Source organism: Ascaphus truei, chromosome 15 (assembly GCF_040206685.1).
Source record: "Ascaphus truei isolate aAscTru1 chromosome 15, aAscTru1.hap1, whole genome shotgun sequence".
Taxonomy (NCBI): domain Eukaryota; kingdom Metazoa; phylum Chordata; class Amphibia; order Anura; family Ascaphidae; genus Ascaphus; species Ascaphus truei.
In genome coordinates, this window is record NC_134497.1 from 45,803,570 (window position 1) to 45,827,377 (window position 23,808).

Sequence of the window (23,808 nt, forward strand, 5' to 3'; positions counted from 1 at the left end):
TTTAGCTTCCAAGGAATTCCGGGTGGTGGTTAGCAAGGGAATGGGGCGGGCGGGTTCACTACACACTATTGCAGCGGTACTTTTGATACCAAGCAGGGTTGCTATCCCAAGCAATTTGCGAGAGTCTGTAGCAGTGTGTATGCAACTCATGGTACTGGCAGTTGAAGAAGGATCCGCTTCCTTTGGTTTGTGATCTTTAGAGAGAATCAAATCCGAAATTGTGGCCTTGGCGAAGGACATAATAAGCATGTCTATACCCATAGTGGACCCATAGAGAACAGGAACGGACGCTTCAGGTAAAGCGACGAGGTCCAGTAAGGGTGTCTTCGTCTTAGAGAGAGGCCAATTGCCATACAGATTGGGCACTTTGGGCACCGCACAGAGACCTGCGAGTAAGGAGTCTGTTTGAAAGGTGAGAAAACAGATTTTATCCAAAAAACAAGGCAGGCGGTTAAGCGGTGCATCAACCTTAGGGAAAAAAGTCTTGGGGTTAAAGCTGGGTGCCTCCAACACAGAGAAAGAAGACAGAGAACTAGAGCTTGGCTTCGGAGTGGAGGTCCCAGGTACCCAGGTCTCACATGATACTGTGGGAGAAGCAATGCAAATTGTTACTGTTTTAAACATAGGGTCTTTAACATCGGTAGCTCCAGGCACCTTTTTGAGAGGTAACCCTAGTTTTGGGACAGGACAGTCAATAGCAAGTACCCCAAGTATTGTGGAAGACACAGAGAAAAATAAGTCAATTTTAAAGACGGGATCTTCTGAAAAAAGGGAACGTTCCAAATGCGATACCCCTGAGTTCGTGGTAGTAGACATACAGTCAGTAGTGGATACCCCGAATACTGTGGGCGAATCAGCGTGAAACAGTATTATTACAGGAATGGGCATCCCAGACTTAAAGTCATTTTTAATCATCCCGGAGGCTGTGGCATGATCCGTGAGAGAAACTGGGGTAAACTCTCCAACAGACACAAGGGACATCTTGCTTGTTACAGAATTGGGTCCCTGAGAATCCCTAGTGAGGGCATCAGACTCCATGGGAGACTTAGTGACAGGGGTTTTGGAACTGATTAAAGGAATGGCAGGTATCACAGATTTACTAGGAGAAATACCTTGCAAAACAGAAATTTTAGTAAAGGTGATAGGCATCACAGATAGGGCAGACAGAAGTAAGCTAGGCAAGGTTGCTTCTATAACAGAAGATTTGGCAGCGGCAAAGCTTAACTCAGCGGCTGCTGGAGAACTTTTAACTACAATGAGAAGGGACTGCAGTTTTACAAAGTCAGGGATAAAGGGAGTCTCAAACTTGAAAGCCTGATCATTCAAAAAGAAGGGCCCTAACTTTAATGGTACTGAGGGAGCAACAGCAGATACGCTGATCTCAGAAGGGGTCACTTGGAAAGGAGAATAATATGTACTGTTCGCTTTAAACCCTAGGATTTGGGAAAAGGAGAACTCAGACAGTGCAAGTGGGGCAACCACGACTGTGCTGGCCTCTGAAGTGGGTATTTGGGAAAGAGTGTCTGGGACTTCAGAAACGACAACAGATTCCACGAAAAGGGGTCTATGCTCAGAAGCAGGGGTCTCAGCTCTCTGAGTGGCAGACGGGGTGAGTGAAATACCTAGGAGTAGGGATTCTGCGAACAGGTTTAGAGAAACAAACGGCTCCAGAATACTTTTTACTGGAGCCATTATTAATGCCGAAAGTTCAGGGGGCATAGCCCCGAGAATTTTAGCCGAGTCAGAGGACAAAAGGGGTTGATCCTCTGAGGCTAAGGAGGTGTCCCTGACTGACGAACTAAAGGGATCTACCAAGGAAGGTTCACAGGGCTGACCTGCAGGGGTTAACATAGGAAAAACCCCAAGGGTTAAATTACTCTGTACCTGAGAATCAGAGAAATAGAAGCTAGTCTCCGAGAGTGGGGTCATAGGGGGTTCTGCCTCTTGCCCTAGGAACCTATCATTAGACTGCGGAATACTAGGGTTAGCAGTAGGAACCTCACAGAGCAGACTAGCAGGGGTTAATACAGAAAAAACCTCGGAAACAGAGCTTAGAATTTTTGGTTTAGGAAAAGAGGGCAAACAGGATTCATTCTCTGGTGCTAGGGAAGACACACTGACCTGGGTACTGCAGGGATTTACAGTAGGGAACGCATAAGCCTGACTAGCAGGGGTTAAGACCGAAATAACCTCAGGGACAGAACTTAGGGAGGTTAACTCAGGATTAGGGAGCGTGGCAGCTTCTTCCTTAGCGGGCAGCGACAGAGAAATGGTTTGACCATTCTTAGGAGAGAGAGGTAACCCCACAGGTTTAGTAACAGGACTGGTAGCACAGAGAATCTGCCAAGCAGCAGCATAGCTGGCAAGGAGGGGATCCTGTTCTATTATGTGAGTGTCTAGTGTTGAGGAAAATACATGGAGTGTATCTTGAGACTGAGCCAACATGAGGAGGGCGCTCTGTTCTACTAGATGAATGTCCAGTGATGAGGCCAGGGCATAGATTGCCTCTTGGGCGTCGGCCAGTTCCATAGGGTTCACATTATCCCAGGTTAAAGGGGAATCAGGGGAGCGAATACATTCGGCTAGAGACTGTTTTAAGCTCAGGATACAGTAAGCCTTAATAAAGAGATCACAACGGCATTGTCTTTGCAAAGGGGTTAAACCTTCATAGGTAAACATTTCATCCATCAGGGGTATTACTTCACACAAATACTGGCCTTCATAGTGGGACTGATACGCAGGACGGGACATAACTTCAGTTGGAAAATTGCCATCCCCCGCCACGGCGCGGTCCGGTTTTAACGGGCCGAGCATACTGTTACGCCGATGCTCGCCACAAACCGGGACCGGACCGCGGGGCTGAGGTGGGGTTATATAATCACCGACCTGAGTCCACGCAGACTGATCCGGAGTGCGCAGTTCGTAGTCGTACATCGCAGGGCCAGGATTGGAGAAGGCAGCATCGTCGTTATGGAAGCAGGAGTTCGGCAACAGGTAGTCAGGATTTCCCCGCTTCAGCTTAGGAGCGTGAGCGCGGGGGTGGCTTCTGCGCGAGGAGCGGCCTCGGCCCATGACGCCGATCTCAGCAGGAGACAGCAGGCTGGCCGAAGTTCACCGCAGGGCAGCGTCGGGTAGAACCAACGCTTCAGCGCAGAAGTCCAAGGCAGGTCACTGCAAGAGGATCGCAGCAAGCCGCAGGAAAGGAAGGGTAGCCACTGCTAGGAGGGAATGCAGCAGGTACCGGTGCTGGCAACACGCTTCAGCACAGACGTCCCGGGTAGGCCACTGCAGGAGAATAGCAGCAGGCCAGTGCTGGCATCAACGCTTCAGCACAGACGTCCAGGGCAGGCCACTGCAAGGAGATAGCAGCAGGCCGCAGGAAAGGAAGGGTAGCCACTGCTAGGAGGGAATGCAGCAGTACCAGTGCTGGCATCAACGCTTCAGCACAGACGTCCAGGATAGGCCACTACAGGAGAATAGCGGCAGGCCACAGGACAGGAAGGGTAGCTACTGCTAGGAGGGAATGCAGCAGTACCAGTGCTGGCATCAACGCTTCAGCACAGACGTCCAGGATAGGCCACTACAGGAGAATAGCGGCAGGCCACAGGACAGGAAGGGTAGCTACTGCTAGGAGGGAATGCAGCAGTACCAGTGCTGGCATCAACGCTTCAGCACAGACGTCCAGGGTAGGCCACTGCAAGGAGATAGCAGCAGGCCAGTGCTGGCAACAACGCTTCAGCACAGACGTCCAGGACCAGGCCTCTGGATACTCAGGAACTTGGAAGGTAAGAACGCTAGGAGAGAGGCCTGGGGTGGTTTGTGGCAGAGACAGTAACATAGAGGTAGGAATAGTTTATGCTCGGCGCTGGTTCAGAGCCAACGCCTAGAATATAAAGGGCGGAGATCCAATCACAGGAGGAGGGTGTGTGAGAATTCCTCCAATGAAGTAGCACAGGGCAGAAGCTGCAATGAGAGGCAGCACCTGTGCCATAGATTGCCAGAGGAAGCCTGCAACTGCACAGGTCTGCAAGGCAAAAGTCAAAGCCAGTAGTGGATTCCTTACAGGAGGTATGTAACAGGGGACTTATCCCTGTTCAGCAATGTTCCTTTAATCTAGCAGTGTGGTAGTTAATTACTAAACACCACCTGCCTGATTAGATTGTTTACAAAAAGCCTGCCTTTGAGACAGGAAGTGACTCTTTAGCTCTGACTGAGAGCTGACCTTTGGAGAGACAGAGCAGAGGTTCTTGAGTCCCAGGAGAAACTGACCAAAAGAAACCCAGATCTCTGGAGCTGACCAGTCTTGAGCTCTGCCAGCCACACAGCAGAGCTGATTGCAAGACACCAATAAAGACTTCTAAACCTGGATGCTGATATTTTTCTGTGCATGCACGGGTGCGGTTCCAGGAGAGCAGAGAAGCTTACTCTACAGCAACTAAACAGATAAGACTTTCCTTATTAAGAGACTGCTTATATCTGCTTATTTTCATGTTATGTGTTTGGGCTGGGAGACGCTTAACTAATGGAGATGTGAACTAATTGCAAGGATTTCACTAGAAATACTCCCAAGTGAACGAAAGCTTTGTTCCCCCCCGTGTTTGGATAATTTCCTGATGAAAAGGAAAAGGCACAATAAAGCTTATTATAATTTCACATTATAAACGTCTCCAAATTGTGTACCTCTGTGAACGTCCGTCTGCAGGGCCCATGTGCAGTCACCCAACCCAGTGGGGGGGATCGTGTGTAGCCCCCCCCCCAACCCAGTGGGGGGACCGTGTGTAGCCCCCCCAACCCAGTGGGGGGACCGTGTGTAGCCCCCCAACCCAGTGCGGGGACGTGTCTAGACCCCCCAACCCAGTGGGGGGACCGTGTATAGACCCCCCAACCCAGTGGGGGGACCGTGTATAGACCCCCCAACCCAATAAATGTATTAAAACACCCCAACAGCTATGGCATATACCCCACAGAGCTTACAATCATTTATACCTGTGTTACCGGGAGAGAATGGGACCCCCCCAGGGTCACACAGAACCACCCCTGTGATTAAGGCCGAGCAGCGCGTATAGCGATAGCGGTTATTATTTATGTCAGTGGCAGAAACATTGAAGGTAAAGGTTACGCACAGTTTGTAATGGGTTTGTTAATCGCCGAATTAAACATTACATGTTAGCCATTTGCACAAAGGGAACCTACATTCTGCCACCATGCTGTTGATATAAAGGTAACTTTCGGGGGTGAAGGGGGAGCCACGTCCCGAGGGCAAGCCCCCCCCCTCTTTATCAATCACGGCATTTGCAATACACCTCAGGTGTGTGGTTACTGTAACATCGCACCTTTCCATACCCAGCAATTTCTTTTTAATGACACATGGGATAAAGATAATTAATAATTATATAAAACATTTCCCGACATTTGCTATGAACATCTGGCTTTGCTTGTCCTCATCACGTGAGGTCCTTCTACGGCCCCAGTCCTCTCTGCTGCACGCGCGCCTGGCGGCATAGCGGCGCGTGTGGAGACTACAACTGTGATCGTCGTTCTGTAGGGGAGCGCGGGGCCATGACGGGTCATATCTGTCCTGCCATGGGGTGTGCACCGCCCCGTGACCGCATTGCGACATGGGAAGACAGCATTCTTGTCTTCCCTGCCCGCGTACGTGGGGGAGGGGAGGGGGGGGAGGGGGGGGAGGGGAGGGGGGGGAGGGGGGGGAGGGGAGGGGGGGGAGGGGGGGGGGAGAGGGGAGGGGGGGGAGAGGGGAGGGGGGGGGGAGAGGGGAGGGGGGGGGGAGAGGGGAGGGGGGGGGGAGAGGGGAGGGGGGGGGGAGAGGGGAGGGGGGGGGGAGGAGAGGGGGGGGGGAGGGGAGGGGGGGGGGGGAGAGGGGAGGGGGGGGGAGAGAGGGGGGGGGGGAGAGGGGAGGGGGGGGGAGAGAGGGGAGGGGAGGGGGAGAGAGGGGAGGGGGGGGGAGAGAGGGGAGGGGGGGGGAGAGAGGGGAGGGGGGGGGAGAGAGGGGAGGGGGGGGGAGAGAGGGGAGGGGGGGGGAGAGAGGGGAGGGGGGGGGAGAGAGGGGAGGGGGGGGGAGAGAGGGGAGGGGGGGGGAGAGGGGAGGGGGGGGGAGAGGGGAGGGGGGGGGAGAGAGGGGAGGGGGGGGGAGAGAGGGGAGGGGGGGGGAGAGAGGGGAGGGGGAGAGAGGGGAGGGGGGGGGGAGAGAGGGGAGGGGGGGGGAGAGAGGGGAGGGGGGAGGGGAGGGGGGGAGAGAGGGGAGGGGGGGAGAGAGGGAGAGAGGGGAGGGGGGGAGAGAGGGGAGGGGGGAGAGAGGGGAGGGGGGAGAGAGGGGAGGGGGGAGAGAGGGGAGGGGGGGGAGGGGGGAGAGAGGGGAGGGGGGGGAGTGGGGAGAGAGGGGCAGAGAGGAGAGGGGGGAGAGAGAGGTGGGGGGAAGAGAGGGAGAGAGGGGAGGGGGGGAGAGAGGGGAGGGGGGAGAGAGGGGAGGGGGAGAGAGAGGGGAGGAGGGGGAGAGAGAGGGGAGGAGGGGGAGAGAGAGGGGAGGAGGGGGAGAGAGAGGGGGGGAGGGGAGAGAGTTAGTTGAGAGAGAGGAGGGGGAGAGCTAACTGAAAATTAGACAATGTAATTGTACCCCATGAAATACAGTATAAGACAAAACAAATTGAAATATAAAACCGTTTAAGTTATAACAATATAAACATAACCGATGAAGTAAGTTTACAGTATTACAATACCCACAGATATACCCTGAACAGACATCAGAAAAAAGATCAAATAGCATACATTTCTTAATATATTAATACACAGCAGTATTCGAATAAAATTGTTTGGCTTTGCGAATTTATTCATTATACATAAATCACACAACGAGAGACAGAGAGAGGTGAAGGGGGGGAGACAGAGAGGGGTGAAGGGGGGGGGAGAGAGGGGTGAAGGGGGGGGGGAGAGAGGGGTGAAGGGGGGGGGGGGAGAGAGGGGTGAAGGGGGGGGGGGAGAGAGGGGTGAAGGGGGGGGGGAGAGAGGGGTGAAGGGGGGGGAGAGAGGGGTGAAGGGGGGGGGGGAGAGAGGGGTGAAGGGGGGGGAGAGAGAGGTGAAGGGGGGGGGGAGAGAGAGGGGTGAAGGGGGGGGAGAGAGGGGTGAAGGGGGGGGAAAGAGAGGGGTAAAGGGGGAGAGAGAGGGGTAAAGGGGGAGAGAGAGGGGTGAAGGGGGGGAGAGAGAGGGGTGAATGGGGGGGAGAGAGAGGGGTGAATGGGGGGGAGAGAGAGGGGTGAAGGGGGGGAGAGAGGGGTGAAGGGGGGGAGAGAGAGGGGTGAAGGGGGGGAGAGAGAGGGGTGAAGGGGGGGAGAGAGAGGGGTGAAGGGGGGGGGGAGAGAGAGGGGTGAAGGGGGGGGAGAGAGAGGGGTGAAGGGGGGAGAGAGGGGTGAAGGAGAGAGAGGGGTGAAGGGGGGAGAGAGAGAGGGGTGAAGGGGGGAGAGAGAGAGGGGTGAAGGGGGGGAGAGAGAGAGGGGTGAAGGGGGGAGAGAGAGAGGGGTGAATGGGGGAGAGAGAGAGGGGTGAAGGGGGGAGAGAGAGAGGGGTGAAGGGGGGAGAGAGAGAGGGGTGAAGGGGGGAGAGAGAGAGGGGTGAAGGGGGGGAGAGAGAGAGGGGTGAAGGGGGGAGAGAGGGGTGAAGGGGGGAGAGAGAGGGGTGAAGGGGGGGGAGAGAGGGGTGAAGGGGGGGAGACAGAGAGGGGTGAAGGGGGGGAGACAGAGAGGGGTGAAGGGGGGGAGACAGAGAGGGGTGAAGGGGGGGAGACAGAGAGGGGTGAAGGGGGGGAGACAGAGAGGGGTGAAGGGGGGAGACAGAGAGGGGTGAAGGGGGGGAGACAGAGAGGGGTGAAGGGGGGGAGACAGAGAGGGGTGAAGGGGGGGACAGAGAGGGGTGAAGGGGGGGACAGAGAGGGGTGAAGGGGGGGACAGAGAGGGGTGAAGGGGGGGACAGAGAGGGGTGAAGGGGGGGAGACAGAGAGGGGTGAAGGGGGGAGACAGAGAGGGGTGAAGGGGGGGAGACAGAGGGGTGAAGGGGGGGAGACAGAGAAGGGTGAAGGGGGGGAGACAGAGAGGGGTGAAGGGGAGGAGACAGAGAGGGGTGAAGGGGGGGAGACAGAGAGGGGTGAAGGGGGGGAGACAGAGAGGGGTGAAGGGGGGGAGACAGAGAGGGGTGAAGAGGGGGAGACAGAGAGGGGTGAAGAGGGGGAGACAGAGAGGGGTGAAGGGGGGGAGACAGAGAGGGGTGAAGGGGGGGAGACAGAGAGGGGTGAAGGGGGGAGACAGAGAGGGGTGAAGGGGGGGAGACAGAGAGGGGTGAAGGGGGGGAGACAGAGAGGGGTGAAGGGGGGGAGACAGAGAGGGGTGAAGGGGGGGAGACAGAGAGGGGTGAAGGGGGGGAGACAGAGAGGGGTGAAGGGGGGGAGACAGAGAGGGGTGAAGGGGGGGAGACAGAGAGGGGTGAAGGGGGGGAGACAGAGAGGGGTGAAGGGGGGAGACAGAGAGGGGTGAAGGGGGGAGACAGAGAGGGGTGAAGGGGGGAGACAGAGAGGGGTGAAGGGGGGAGACAGAGAGGGGTGAGGGGGGGGGACAGAGGGGTGAAGGGGGGGAGACAGAGGAGTGAAGGGGGGAGACATAGAGGGGTGAAGGGGGGAGACATAGAGGGGTGTAGGGGGGAGACATAGAGGGGTGAAGGGGGGAGACAGAGGGGGGTGAAGGGGGGGAGACAGAGAGGGGTGAAGGGGGGGAGACAGAGAGGGGTGAAGGGGGGAGACAGAGAGGGGTGAAGGGGGGAGACAGAGAGGGGTGAAGGGGGGAGACAGAGAGGGGTGAAGGGGGGAGTGATGAAGGGGGGAGACAGAGGGATGTAGGGGGGAGTGATGAAGGGGGCGAACGAGGGGTGAAGGGGGGGCGAACGAGGGGTGAAGGGGGGCAAACGAGGGGTGAAGGGGGGCAAACGAGGGGTGAAGGGGGGCAAACGAGGGGTGAAGGGGGGCAAACGAGGGGTGAAGGGGGGCAAACGAGGGGTGAAGGGGGGCAAACGAGGGGTGAAGGGGGGCAAACGAGGGGTGAAGGGGGGCAAACGAGGGGTGAAGGGGGGCAAACGAGGGGTGAAGGGGGGCAAACGAGGGGTGAAGGGGGGCAAACGAGGGGTGAAGGGGGGCAAACGAGGGGTGAAGGGGGGCAAACGAGGGGTGAAGGGGGGCAAACGAGGGGTGAAGGGGGGCAAACGAGGGGTGAAGGGGGGCAAACGAGGGGTGAAGGGGGAGACAGGGGGTGAAGTGGGAGACAGGGGGGTGAAGGGGGGACAGGGGGTGAAGGGGGGACAGGGGGTGAAGGGGGGACAGGGGGTGAAGGGGGGACAGGGGGTGAAGGGGGGGACAGGGGGTGAAGGGGGGGACAGGGGGTGAAGGGGGGGACAGGGAGTGAAGGGGGGACAGGGGGGAGGGGGATAGGTCGGTGGGTGGAGGGGGGAAGAGGAGGATAGGTGGATGGGGGAGAGAAGTGATGGGACAGTGATATTAACTACAACTAAATATATCTAAAACTAAATGCAAAATATATTCTGCTATGTTGACATCGCCATCTTGAATTTGTGCAGAAGAGGAAATGACATCAATGTCCCGCCTATCGGCAGCTAGAATCTGTGCGATGGGCATGTTCACAGCACGCTGGGGAGGCAGCTGCAGAGCAAGCGGCCAGTATAAACTGGGCATAAGCCACGCCCCCATCAGGAACACTAAACCACGCCCCCGGCAGGGACACTCATGGTGTCTCTTCCCCTTTAACATTAACCCCTCTGCTGCTGGCTATTATTATTACTGTGATTGGCTGCTGATAGTCACGTGGTCGCTCTAAACCGGAGGCGCATGAGCAGCAGGAAGCAATCCCTTCTCAGCCGGGCAGAGAGCAGCAGCAGCAGCGTCTCCCACACATGCAGCAGCTGGGAGGGGCCGGGAGAGTCAGGCAGGATCCCCCCTCTGCGGTGAGTGTCCGCGCGCCGCCTGTATAGCTGCCCCGCCCCCTGAGCCTCTCCTGCGCTAACCAATGAGCGAGCCCCGCTGCTGCAGGGGAAGAACCCCACACATTGTAACTCAGGGAACCTCCTTTACTGGAGCGCGCCGCCTGTATCACGTGATCAGGGCCACTGCTGCTAACAACACGGGGATTGTGGGTAACAGGTGACGCAGCTTCGGACACGCCCCTTTTCCCCCGGGCCCCCAGCTCCTAATAATGACAGATACAGTACAAGAGGTTAGATAACACACAGAGGGGGGAGTGCTGGGGTCTGCTGCCAAATCCTGGTCTGGTTCCCTTAGCACAGGGCTCATAAACCCTGCACCAGAGAGCAATGTACTGGGGACACACTGTGACGTAAATGGTACCCCACACGTGTATGTATGTGTGTGTGTATATATGTAACACCTTTCCCCCCCCCTATCACAGATGGGGACCATGTGGGGAAATCTACACTTATGTTACCTGGTGTGGTGCATTACCTGATAGGCTCACAGAAGACCTGAACCTCCGCCACTGGGAGCCTGGGGTTACCTGATTCGTCGTACACAGCGCCTCCACCTGTAAGGGTTCCCACCTGAGTGGGATGGTCCTCTTACAGGAACCACAATAATAAGACACGCACACAGTGTATGCTAATAACTGTTTACTATTGCTAATACTAATAACTTCGGTACCTGTACCACACAGAATAATGCATATAGCCGTACACATAGAAGTGCACCGCGTGCACACATCAACATAAGTATTCCCCAGAGTACCTTATGTCCAAACCACCCACGTGTGATGGAGATAGCGCTATCCCTGGACGTGTTGGTGCACTATTTATAGATACCTGCCCGGGGCTCCAGCCCGCGGGTACCGCTATACAACCGGTATGGATCCGTCTGATCCGACGTGATGTCCTCCTACGCGTGGGGTGACTTCCAGCGTGGATAATATCACACAGCTCCACACCGTCTGTACCTTGACGGGGATCCGCCTGTAGCCGGCAGGGCACAGTCACTGCTTGGCTGGGCCTCCACGAAGATAGTCTCTATGTAACTGAGGGGTCTGAGCCCAGACCCAGCAATCGGGCTGCTCGACACTGAGGGTGTCCTAACTTGACCAAATAGCTAAAGGGGCAGATCTCCTTACGTAGGGCCTGTCCCTGAAGCAAACACAAACTGGGGAATGGTAACTTATCTGGGACCTCTGGGGGTAACTAGGCCTAGTGCTAGGGGCTACTGCTCCCTGCACACACACACCCTAACTCCCCCAGCTCCAGCTCCAACCACTAACTCTTTTTAAAAGTTGTCTAAGCTGTCATCTCTCACAGCTTCACTGGTTGCCTAGCAACATGTAACTGCAGTCTCTCTTGTCCCTATTCAGAACTGCCAGCGCAGGCTCCCTTGCACTGAAAAGGCCTTAATTGCAAATGCAGTCGCCCTATTGACTAAGCCGCAGCATGTGACAATCCCCTGAGGGATACGGGGGCTATACATCTTAATATATAAAATCGAAAGGTTGGTACTAGCTGCGGTGAATCTGATTGGTCCGTGGCCACCCCGACTCTCATTGGCCAAGAGGTACGCCCCACTGTGACACACCTCCCACACGACTCTCATTGGCCAAAAGTTACAGTGACATCACTGACACACACCTACTTCACTCTCACACACTTGCACTGACCGCATACGCCCACAGAACCCCTGCGGAGTCCTTGGTAAGTTTACAACACACACACACACACAGTCACTGTCATCCCACACATATAGTCACTGTCATCCCACAACTCACAGTCATGCTGTCACCCCTGTGTACACACACTCCACACACACTCCACACACACACACTGTCAACCCACACACTCACACTGACCACAGTCATCCCACAACTCACAGTCATGCTGTCACCCCTGTGTACACACTGCTTACTCCCCTGTAGCTAACACTCATGCTTACTCCCCTGTGCACATGGCCGGACAAACGCACACACACGACAACACTACCACGCACGATGAACACTCCCTGTAGCCCTGCACTCTACCTTTATGCCTTACTAAAAACACATATATTACAATAAATATATATTAAAATAATGACGTGCGCAGTTTAAATTTCTATTACACAAATGGCCGCACGTACCTTCACCTACGCACTCTTTATTAACTTTCTAAAATGGCCGCCACACCAACTTACAACATGTACCTTACATTGACATTATACAATGTCCCGCTCCCTCCCCGGCGCTCACTCACCTCCCTCCCCGGCGCTCACTCCCCTCCTTCCCCGGTGCTCACTCACCTCAGTCCCCAGCGCTCACTTCCCTCCCTCCCCGGCGGGGGGGACAGGCAGTGGGCAGGCAGCCTGCAGCTGCCTCGCGGCGCCGAGTGTCTAAGATGGCGGCGCCCGGAAGGAGAGGTGACATATCTGTGTGTGTGTGTGTGTCACTGTGTGTGTGTGTGTGTGTGTGTGTGTGTGTGTGTGTGTGTCACTGTGTGTGTGTGTGTGTGTCACTGTGTGTGTGTGTGTGTCAGACATTGTAGGGTGGGGACCGGAGCTGCGCATGGGGGGGGGGGAGCGGAGAAACAGGGGGAGTGGAGAGGAGGGACCCGGAATATTTTAAGCAACCCCCCCCTCCTGTCCACTGTCGCCACCCCTCCTGTCCACTGTCGCCCCCTCCTGTCCACTGCCACCCCCTCCTGTCCACTGTCCCCCCCCTCCTGTCCACTGTCCCCCCCTCCTGTCCACTGTCCCCCCCCTCCTGTCCACTGTCCCCCCCTCCTGTCCACTGTCCCCCCCCCTCCTGTCCACTGCCCCCCCCCCTCCTGTCCACTGTCCCCCCCCTCCTGTCCACTGTCCATCCCCCCCTCCTGTCCACTGCCCCCCTCCCCTTCTGTCCTCTGCCCCCCCCCCCCCCCTCCTAGCGGGAAATTTAACTCACGGGCAACGCCGGGTCTCTCAGCTAGTATATATATATACACACACAAGATACCGCAATCACACCGTGAAGTAAATGATACCTCAAAAAACCCAGCAATGTGCTCCCAGTAATGGTGGCTCTCTTTCTCCAACCCTCGATCACGGCTAGTGACCCCTAACAATCCATACCCTATCCTACCTTCGACCACGGCGAGTTTATCTACGTCCCCCTACACACAGGATCCCAAATGTACTCTCTGATCCAGGGTAATAACTATGCAAAGATTATAAGGATAGTGACAAATGCAGTAAGCACAGATGACACTGGTAATATAAATATATACAGATGAGTACCCCTCTGCACAGATATGGCTTACATGGAGCAGATGGCACAGGTAATCACCATAGAAAACCGTCTCACCGCATATATAGTGACACAACACTATACATGTAATACTCAGAAGGGACCCACTTAAGCAGTGCTGCATACATGGGATCAATAGTCCGCATAACTATTCCTATAGATACATGTCAGTCTTATGGTCAGAACAGATGGTTTGGGCAGAGTAGGCTTTGGTTAGATCAGTAATGAGATCTGTAGGGAGACTGGTGTCTCGAAGTGCACACTAAAGTATAGTGAATTTGCAACCGAAGCTTTTTAATAGTTAATGACAATTAAAGATTAAGAACCATAAAAAAACAAAAAAAAGACCCAATCATAATGTCGTTTTCTTCCCGATATTTTATTGCCTCCTTATTAGGTCCCACAAACATGGTGTGAGAGGGGTATTTGGGGCATGCAGAATTCATGGGCAGGGTTCTGATGAAGTACTTTGCAGCTCAGCTCTGCTCAGTGTAAAACCCCTGGGGGCTCTGTGTGAGGGGGGGGGGGGTAGAGGGAGAGGGGGGTTGGCCCGGTATTGAAGGGGTTGCACCCCATATGGCCACCCCCTGACCTCACCAGGGAGGCAAGGGGTTAACTGGACTGCGTCCAGGAATGTGGTTTACACCTTGTCATGTCATGAAAATGTATGTTCCCCTGTTCCCATGTTTCATTATAATCCTGTATTTTAAAGATGTTTTAAAGTGCATTTCTGTATCTCCAGTTCTGGAGGTCGCAGAGAGTTGATATTTGGCCAATATGTGGAGTCACTGTAGGCATTAGGAACTGGCAAATTTCGACCCACTGAGCCCACCAGAATGGAACTTATTAATATGTGTAGATATTAAAGTGTATATGTATGGTATTTTGCATCTGCTCTGAAAATGCAGACGCCATCTGCTATGCTAATAGGTCATGAAGGGCAGCCGGCTGATTGAGCCTAAGCACTGTGATCAAAAGGTAACTGCCCTGATTGTTTACACTAAGTACTAATCAACAGACCAAGTACTAATCAACAGACTGCCACTCTAATTGTTACCTGAGGGTGGAGAATCATCAAACTGGAGTGGTTTGTAAGTGTTATGTCTACACCTACCTAACAATGCAGATACTTCATTTGGTAGACTGGTAGATTTAATTATGGGGCTACCCATAAAGTCCCAGTACACATGGGCTAATTAGCTGGGGGGCATGGGTTAATCTGTGTCTCCACGTTAGGGATTGGATACAGATAATTGTTCACCAATAGTCTGTATTCAATGTTAAGAATAGGGTTACACAGGTATATAAACTGTGTCAACCCTACAGTTTTTAGTTGTGCTTCTGATTCCACCTGGAATGTCACCGGATTGCTGGAGAATTGCTAGCTGATACTTCTCCATTCCCCAACCCAAAGTAAGTGTTACCTTCTTGTCTGTTAATTGTACTATATTGCTGTGTTCACCTTTTTAAGGAATAAATATATTTTATTATATCTAAGCCTCGTTCAGTTCAACCCAGATATTTGGTGTTCATTATAGCTTGTCATAAGCTACCGTGACAGGGGGCTCTGTGTGAGGGGGGGGGCTCTGTGTGAGGGGGGGGCTCTGTGTGAGGGGGGGGGGCTCTGTGTGAGGGGGCGGGCCCTGTGTGAGGGAACGGGGGGGGCGGGCCCTGTGTGAGGGCCCGGGGGGGTCGTGCCCTGTGTGAGGGAACGGGGGGGGCGGGCCCTGTGTGAGGGAACGGGGGGGGGCGGGCCCTGCGGGGGGGGGGCCTGCGGGGGGGGGGCAGGCCCTTTGTGAGGGAACGGGGGGGGCCCTGTGTGAGGGAATGGGGGGGGGCCTGTGTGAGGGAACGGGGGGGCGGGTCCTGTGTGAGGAAACGGGGGGGCCTTGTGTGAGGGAACGGGGGGGAGGCCCTGTGTGAGGGAACGGGGGGGGGCCCTGTGTGAGGGAACGTGGGGGGCAGGGCCCTGTGTGAGGGAGCGGGGGGGGTGGCGGGCCCTGTGTGAGGGAACGGGGGGGTGGCGGGCCCTGTGTGAGGGAACGGGGGGGGGCGGGCCCTGTGTGAGGGAACGGGGGGGCGGGCCCTGTGTGAGGGAACGGGGGGGGGCCCTGTGTGAGGGAACGTGGGGGGCAGGGCCCTGTGTGAGGGAGCGGGGGGGTGGCGGGCCCTGTGTGAGGGAACGGGGGGGTGGCGGGCCCTGTGTGAGGGAACGGGGGGGGGGCGGGCCCTGTGTGAGGGAACGGGGGGGGCGGGCCCTGTGTGAGGGAACGGGGGGGGCGGGCCCTGTGTGAGGGAACGGGGGGGCTCTGTGAGGGAATACGGGGGGAGGGCTCTGTGTGAGGGAATAGGGAGGGGGCTCTATGAGGAACATGGGGGCTCTGTGGGGGGGTGTCTCGCCTATGTGAGGAAGATGGGGGACGACCACTTGTTATTAACATGGTTAATATGAGGAAATGGTTAACTGAGAAAATCAGAACAAAGAGAGGCAGAGGCCTAGCATGGGCCGTCGCCAACATAAGGGCTGCTGTGACTAGAGGGTGGGAGCTGTGGCTGGCTCTCCTCCCCCCTTACCACGAGGGTTGTTAGATTTGTGCGCACGCCAACTGGGGAAGGGGAGCGCGAGGGGAGGGGGACTCGCGTGGAATATTTAAACCCGGCGCTTGCTTGAGCTCTTCATGATTTCGGGGACTTTTCCTTTCAAAACATCTAAAACAATTGCGTATTGTAACACTTGCATGTAATACAGACCATGTATGATAAATACGGGGGTCAGCATGGCGGGATTATGATGAGCAGTTCAGGCAGAGGTGGCAGGGAGATCCCGTTTGCGTTTGGGGAAGATGGACATGGAATTGCGGATGAACCTAGTGGGACAGGGGAAGCAAAGGGGTAACGCACCATTCCCCAAGGGGCCGGGTGGGCCGCCTGAGAATTATTCAATGAGCAGGGGCAAGAAAGGGGAATGTTGGGCGTCTAACGATAAACACCCTACGCTGGGGGCGGGTTGCAAGTTTAGACGTGTGTAGCCAGTGTGGGGGTAACCACCCCGTCAAGAAGTGCTTCAAAGCCAGGGCAACCACAACCAGGGGAGAGTGCATGCCCCTAACAAAGGCCCCAACAAGTTCAGCCTTGGCGGTTTGAGCCGTTGGTTAAGGAGGTACATCGACCGGGAGAAGGCAAGGTTCATGGAGGAGGGGTTTAAAGGGGGGTTTCACATACCAGTGGGGGGAGGGGCTCCACCCGATGCGGATGGGCCCCAGATAGTGGTCCCCCTCGAAAAGATTGTGCGGGCCGGAGGCACCGACGAAGGCCATCGGGTGCTGTACCCTTGGCAGCAATCTTAGGAAGCTGGGCTCTATCCTATGTGGGTTGGCCCAGGCGGCCATGATAAGGGGGACCTAGGGTGAGCGGATGACGGGGCGGTCGGTAGATTAGGGCGGTTTGGAGAAGGGCTCCCGCTGGAAGATTCCGAGAATAGGGCTGACGACAAATGAATAGCGACTGGCTGACAGTTTATTTTCAAGTATGGTTAAGAGAGAACAGGTGGGACCAATTCTTACTTCCACAAAACTGTGCCGTCTCAGTTTGTTAGGTGGGGTGTAAGTAAACCACGCGGTAGGCACACTAAGCCTTTATCTGCATTTCAAAGACAAAACTAGCAGCCCTGCCTGTGCTTCCCCAGCACTCTGTGAGAGGCACAGAGAGAACGTGTGTGTGTGGCTAACACGGTACTGATACCTCTACATATATCTCGAAAGCTCGCACAAATAAAAGCATTTCGTTAGCCACAGAATGGTATCATCTATTTATTTTTTGATTATTGAAGCTCGGCTAACACGGTACTGATACCTCTACATGAAGATACAAGACTGCAACAGGTCTTCCCTGAAGCACCCTTATTATCATAAGAGACAACCCCATAATCTCAAGAATATTATGGTGAGGAGTAAAGTATTCAGCAGTACAACTGAATGCGGGACAAAACCATGCCAGGACCCAAGATGCAAAACCTGCGCAATGCTCTACACAGCGGACACAATACAAATACCACACAAGAATCGGGAATACAAAATCAGAGGAGGGTTCACCTGTTCCTCCAGCAATGTCGTGTACCTCATCATGTGCATGAAATGCCCAGGGGGCTGCTACTACATACGTGAGACAGGACAGGGGCTAAACAAGAGAATGAACCTGCATCGCCACAGCATCACACGCGGAACAAGAGACAGTCCTGTTGGCGAACATTTCTCTGACTCTGGCCATAAGATGAACGATCTGAGGGTTGCCATACTCAAAGGTAATCTTAAAACCCCGAAAGAGAGACGGTTGCATGAATACAAATTTATGCAACTGTTCGGGACACTTAGCAGTGGCCTAAACAGAGATCGAAATTTTATGAGTCATTACTGACACTAGCGAACTCTCTTCCCATGAGCGCTAAAGGCCATGTATGTACATACTGTGCTATATGTATGCACACACAGCTGTCTCTCACACATACTAATACTCCTTATTTTTCCATCCCTATACACCAATAGGGACCACATAGTATCCACACACACTTTTAGTTGTGCTACAAACTCTCACATTTCCACACCCACCCACACCATTCATATCCCCTCTCACTCCACACACACCTAGTGTAGAGCACTGTTTATACTGTGGGCTCTCCATTCATTTTTATTCACACTGATACACATACACACTCTTTCTTCACTTGCTTTCAGTTACCCTTTGACACCTCCAGCCATAAATCTCATCCACACCGGGGGAAGGACCAACACAGATAACATTCCAAGAGACACTGTTTTTAAGTAATCCTTGCTTCATTCATTGTAACATCGCCGGAAGAAGAGATCAGTGTATCTCGAAAGCTCGCACAAATAAAAGCATTTCGTTAGCCACAGAACGGTATCATCTATTTATTTTTTGATTATTGAAGCTCGGCTAACACGGTACTGATACCTCTACATATATATATATATATATATTTATATATAATACACATATCCACATATCCGCCAAGATTGAATAGAGTCTGACCACTCCTCGTGTATCTATCCCAAGATGGTGACTTCCGCATCAGCTGGTATGGCGTTTGTGACAACCCTACGCGATATATATGTTCACTTCAAAAACTGTAGAGAAGAAAAGACAAGTCACATTATTAACAACTTGTATCTTTTTTCAGCTCTTCCTTTATAAAATAGACATTACTTTGAGACCTCACTAACTGTCCCAATTTTAGGTTTGTAAATTGTGCGAGAAACGAGGAAGAACAGAACCTTGTGGTGTTGCAGGACCACAGGAAAATCTACTACAGAACCTGCACAGACCTCCCCCCACACGCAGAGCTCCTGGTCTGGTATGGAGATGATTATGGGAAAGAGCTTTGTATCAAGTGGGGTACACTTTGAAAAAGAAACACGTCAGCACTAGGTAATCAGGAATGTGTGTGTTGTGTGGTTTTTACATCTCTATTGTCTTATTACTGATGTTAAATTGCAAATATTGATAGATCGGGTGAATGCACTAGAACTTAATATCAATAAACCTGACTTGAGTCAAAGGGCCGGATACATCATGCTGCTCGAATAACGGCCTCTGCAGCTGTACCGCAAATATTTTATCACCTACTCCAGGCTGGCGTTAGCCCTGTCTTTCCTATGTATATAATGTCCAATATAGCGCCCATTATATACATGGGCAAGATAAGCTAAACCAACATGCAATAGATAATAAAATAGTTATTAAAATACATTACAGTACATATTAACCCCTTATAGTCCACGGGTCAACTAGTCATCGGTTTCCATGACTAGCTGACCATAAAGGGGATAATATACATATTACACTACACTACCTACCCCCCTTTGCCACCTTAGTGGCTAGTAAAGCATGGCTAGTTCTTGGTTTGTCCCGCGGGCATAAACAAAACACTGCGGCTGGTTGTACTGGCTCTGTACAGTTGCCTTTTTCACCCACCATAACTTTTATATAAAGTATGGTAAACCTACCCAGATTTAAATTGCAGAGCCAGTACAACTAGCCACACACTGATGAGACCCAAAAGGTCGAAACGGCCGTCTGGGAGTGGTGTTACTGGCTTTGCATCTAATCCCATGCTGTGGTAACACAAGTACAGACTCATTGTTCCCTAAATAAAAGTTTTTTTAATCAATTGTATTAAAAAATTACTTAGTTCTGGAATTCACAGGATGATACTGGTATAGCTTAATTACGTCTGAATTACATCTGTGATGTCAAATACAATAATTGGGCATTTGGTTCCTGATTTAACAATGGAGATTTAGCAGAAAGTTGGGTCGTCCTATAACTATTAGAGACCTGGTACATGGTACGGTAACGGGAACACCCGGTGACTGATTTGTGAGCTTCTAATGAGACACATATTCTATTCTTTGTACAAACGGTTTAATTATACCTTCGCAACTGAAACTATCGACTTTCTATCTATCAAAGGATTTGAAAAGATTTCTGCCACTTTAATTGGTGTTTTGCAGCTAGTGAGATTTCCCTTTAAATCATTAATTATTATGATCCACGTTAAATGTATGATCCACTATATCTACTCTCCCGGCCCTAATGCTGCACATGTTTTGCTAAACCCTTCATTTTTGCAATGTACATCAGCAGTTTACTTTCATCCTGAACTTTTTGTGATACGCCAACTTACCTCTCCTCCATGACCTTTTGTAAGACAGTTTGTGTAACAGTGACTTTTTTGTCTCTTCTAGTACAAAGACAAGCACCAATAATTCACCCATGCCAGCACTGCGAGGTTGCTTTTAGCAGTCAGGATTACCTTCTCAAACATCTGAAGTTCCAACACCCAAATGAGTATATGGAAAAGATGAAGACAGAACAATCTTGCAACATTCCAATAAATATGACAGAAAATGCATCTTTCAACCAGTCAAGGCAATTAATAAACAATGTAACTGCTTCTCATCCCAAAATATATATATTAGCAGCTGCCACAGGAAAAGATCTTGGAGAAAGTGGAAAGAGTCTGACTTGGTTATCAGACCAGAACCTACAGAAGAGGACACACACAGGGGAGAGACCGCATGTATGTGGGGAATGTGGGAAGGGATTTAGTGTGTTATCCAGCCTGATCAGACACAAGAGGACACACACAGGGGAGAGACCGCATGTATGTGGGGATTGTGGGAAGGGATTTAGTCAGTTATCCAGCCTGAACATACACATGAGGACACACACAGGGGAGAGACCGCATGTATGTGGGGAATGTGGGAAGGGATTTAGTGTGTTATCCAGCCTGATGAGACACAAGTGCATATACACAGGGGAGAGACCGCATGTATGTGGGGAATGTGGGAAGGGATTTAGTGACTTATCCAGCCTGGACACACACAAGAGGACACACACAAGGGAGAGAACGCATGTATGTGGGGAATGTGGGAAGGGATTTAGTGACTTAGCCAGCCTGGACACACACAAGAGGACACACACAGGGGAGAGACCGCATCTATGTGGGGAATGTGGGAAGGGATTTAGTCGGTTATCAAGCCTGAACAAACACCAGAGGACACACACAGGGGAGAGACCGCATGTATGTGGGGAATGTGGAAAGGGATTTAGTGTGTTATCCAGCCTGATCAGACACAAGAGGACACACACAGGGGAGAGACCGCATGTATGTGGGGAATGTGGGAAGGGATTTAGTCAGTTATCCAGCCTGAGCACACACATGAGGACACACACAGGGGAGAGACCGCATGTATGTGGGGATTGTGGGAAGGGATTTAGTGACTTATCCAGCCTGGACACACACAAGAGGACACACACAGGGGAGAGACCGCATCTCTGTGGGGAATGTGGGAAGGGATTTAGTGTGTTATCCAGCCTGATCAGACACAAGAGAACACACACAGGGGAGAGACCGCATGTATGTGGGGAATGCGGGAAGGGATTTAGTGACTTATCCAGCCTGGACACACACAAGAGGACACACACAGGGGAGAGACCGCATGTATGTGGGGAATGTGGGAAGGGATTTTGTCGGTTATCCAGCCTGAACAAACACCAGAGGACACACACCGGGGAGAGACCGCATGTATGTGGGGAATGTGGGAAGGGATTTAGTGACTTATCCTGTCTGGACAAACACCAGAGAACACACACAGGGGAGAGACCGCATGTATGTGGGGAATGTGGGAAGGGATTTATTCAGTTATCCAACCTGGACATACATAAGAGGACACACACAGGGGAGAAACCGCATGTATGTGGGCAATGTGGTAAGGGATTTAGTCAGTTATCCAGCCTGAACAAACACAAGAGGACACACACAGGGGAGAGGCCGTATGTATGTGGGGAATGTGGGAAGGGATATAGTCAGTTATCTAGCCTGAACATACACAAGATGACACACACAGGGGAGAGACCGTATGTATGTGGGGAATGTGGGAAGGGATTTAGTGTGTCATCCGGCCTGGACGCACACAAGAGGACACACACAGGGGAGAGACCGCATGTATGTGGGGAATGTGGGAAGAGATTTAGTGAGTTATCCAACCTGATCACACACAAGAGGATACACACAGGGGAGAGACCACATGTATGTGTAGAATGTGGGAAGAGATTTAGTTGGTTATCCCGCCTGGACATACACAAGAGGCTACACACAGGGGAGAGACCGCATTTATGTGGGGAATGTGGGAAGGGATTTAGTGGCTTATCCAGCCTGAACACACACAAGAGGACACACACAGGGGAGAGACCGCATGTATGTGGGGAATGTGGGAAGGGATTTAGTGACTTATCCAGCCTGAACACACACAAAAGAACACACACAGGGGAGAGACCGCATGTATGTGGGGAATGTGGGAAGGGATTTAGTCAGTTATCTCACCTGAACAGACACATGAGGACACACACAGGGGAGAGACCGCATGTATGTGGGGAATGTGGGAAGGGATTTAGTGACATTTCCAGCCTGGACATACACAAGAGGACACACACAGGGGAGAGACCGCATGTATGTGGGGAATGTGGGAAGGGATTTATTCAGTTATCCCACCTGAACATACACAAGAGGAGACACACAGGGGAGAGACCGCATCTATGTGGGGAATGTGGGAAGGGATTTAATCAGTTATCCAACCTGAACATACACAAGATGACACACACAGAGGAGACACCTTTTTCTAAAGCCGGGCATGTTTTAACTTTTTAAATGCAGGTTATTTGTATCATTCTTATTGTAGTTTTATTGAATGAAAAATATTCTTTATGTTTTATATTTCCATGCTGTTGGTCCTAATAAAATGTGTGTTCCCCATTATGCTGAAGCTGTCTGTAGTCTCACTTCGCTGTAAATCGGAATAGTTTCGCCGTGACCAATTGGCCGCCGGCATTTGGCCGCCGGCGGTTTTAGGGTAAGGGCTTGAGGTAGGGATTTTAGTGTAGGGGGTTTAGGTACTTACTTTAGCAGCGAAGTGGCCAGCGGTGGGGTGAGTCACGGTGAAACGTTCGCAACCAAATGTCCTAGAGTGTCCTGTGAATATTGAGGTGGAGGACAGAGACACCGACTAACGTCCCCAGTGAGGGACATTAATGCAGCCGCCTTTACATACTGTATATCATGTTCCTTTAATATCTCTAGAGAGCAGCAAGGGCTGACCATCTATTTCACAGGTTATATGTTGAAATGAAAATGCACCTGAGGGGGTTAAGTGTCCCTTTGTTAACGACATATACATATGCAGTAATGATGTAACAAGTGGTGCCACCTCACACAGGGACCTTTCCCACTGAGGGTTACACTTGCACGGCTCTATGGCAGAGATCCCTGTTACACATGCGCTGGCGTTACCTCCCCACAAGCACATTGCCAGGCTGAGGGAGGTATTCCTATGGGAATCTGTGGCCAAATTCTATAGTCAGAGTCCAGGAGACACACCCAACTTTATTTTGTATTAGTAACTCTAACCCAGAATGAAAAGCATTTAGCTGACGGGGGCACGGGACTGGAAGCCCCTCGTTTAACGTGAGCTTTGTGTTACCAGGCAGATGTGGGACAGGTGTCAGGAGAATGGCTGAGGAGCAGGTGCTGGGCAGGTGGGCAGAGTGCTGTGATTGGACAGGCCAGATGGAGGGCGTGGCTAGGGAGTTTGGGCAGGAACATGAAAGGTACGGTATATATAGACGGAGCAGAAGCAAATAGGGAAATTACCTGAGGTTAGGGGACCTTGGTTGCTCCACTCCCTATGTGTTATAATTATAATATATACCCCTGACGAAGAAGGCGGAAGCTTTCGAAATGCGTAGGGTGGTCCCTGATACTCGGCTGCTGTTTGAGAGCCCACTGGATGTTTTCTTAGCCATACCGAGGGGTCAAGCAGTCTATAGGATGTTCCTAGCACAACAGATGAAAGGGGATACTCTCCAATCTATCCACTGCGCATTACCACTTTCCATTTGGTAAGTGGGTATTTCACCTACAGCA

General features: G+C 52.5%; 2 protein-coding genes across 2 annotated transcripts in view; one reads left to right on the forward strand and one right to left on the reverse strand.

Moving 5' to 3' along the window:
* Window positions 1-23,808, reverse strand: part of LOC142466893 (uncharacterized) — a 659,285-nt gene that overhangs the window by 443,090 nt on the left and 192,387 nt on the right.
* On the forward strand, window positions 9,681-22,635 carry LOC142466891 (uncharacterized). The gene is made up of 3 exons (XM_075572480.1): window positions 9,681-10,011; window positions 18,562-18,752; window positions 20,072-22,635. The coding sequence occupies exon 3, from the start codon at window positions 20,179-20,181 to the stop codon at window positions 22,534-22,536; it is 2,358 nt and encodes a 785-aa protein (XP_075428595.1). The 5' UTR covers window positions 9,681-10,011; window positions 18,562-18,752; window positions 20,072-20,178; the 3' UTR covers window positions 22,537-22,635.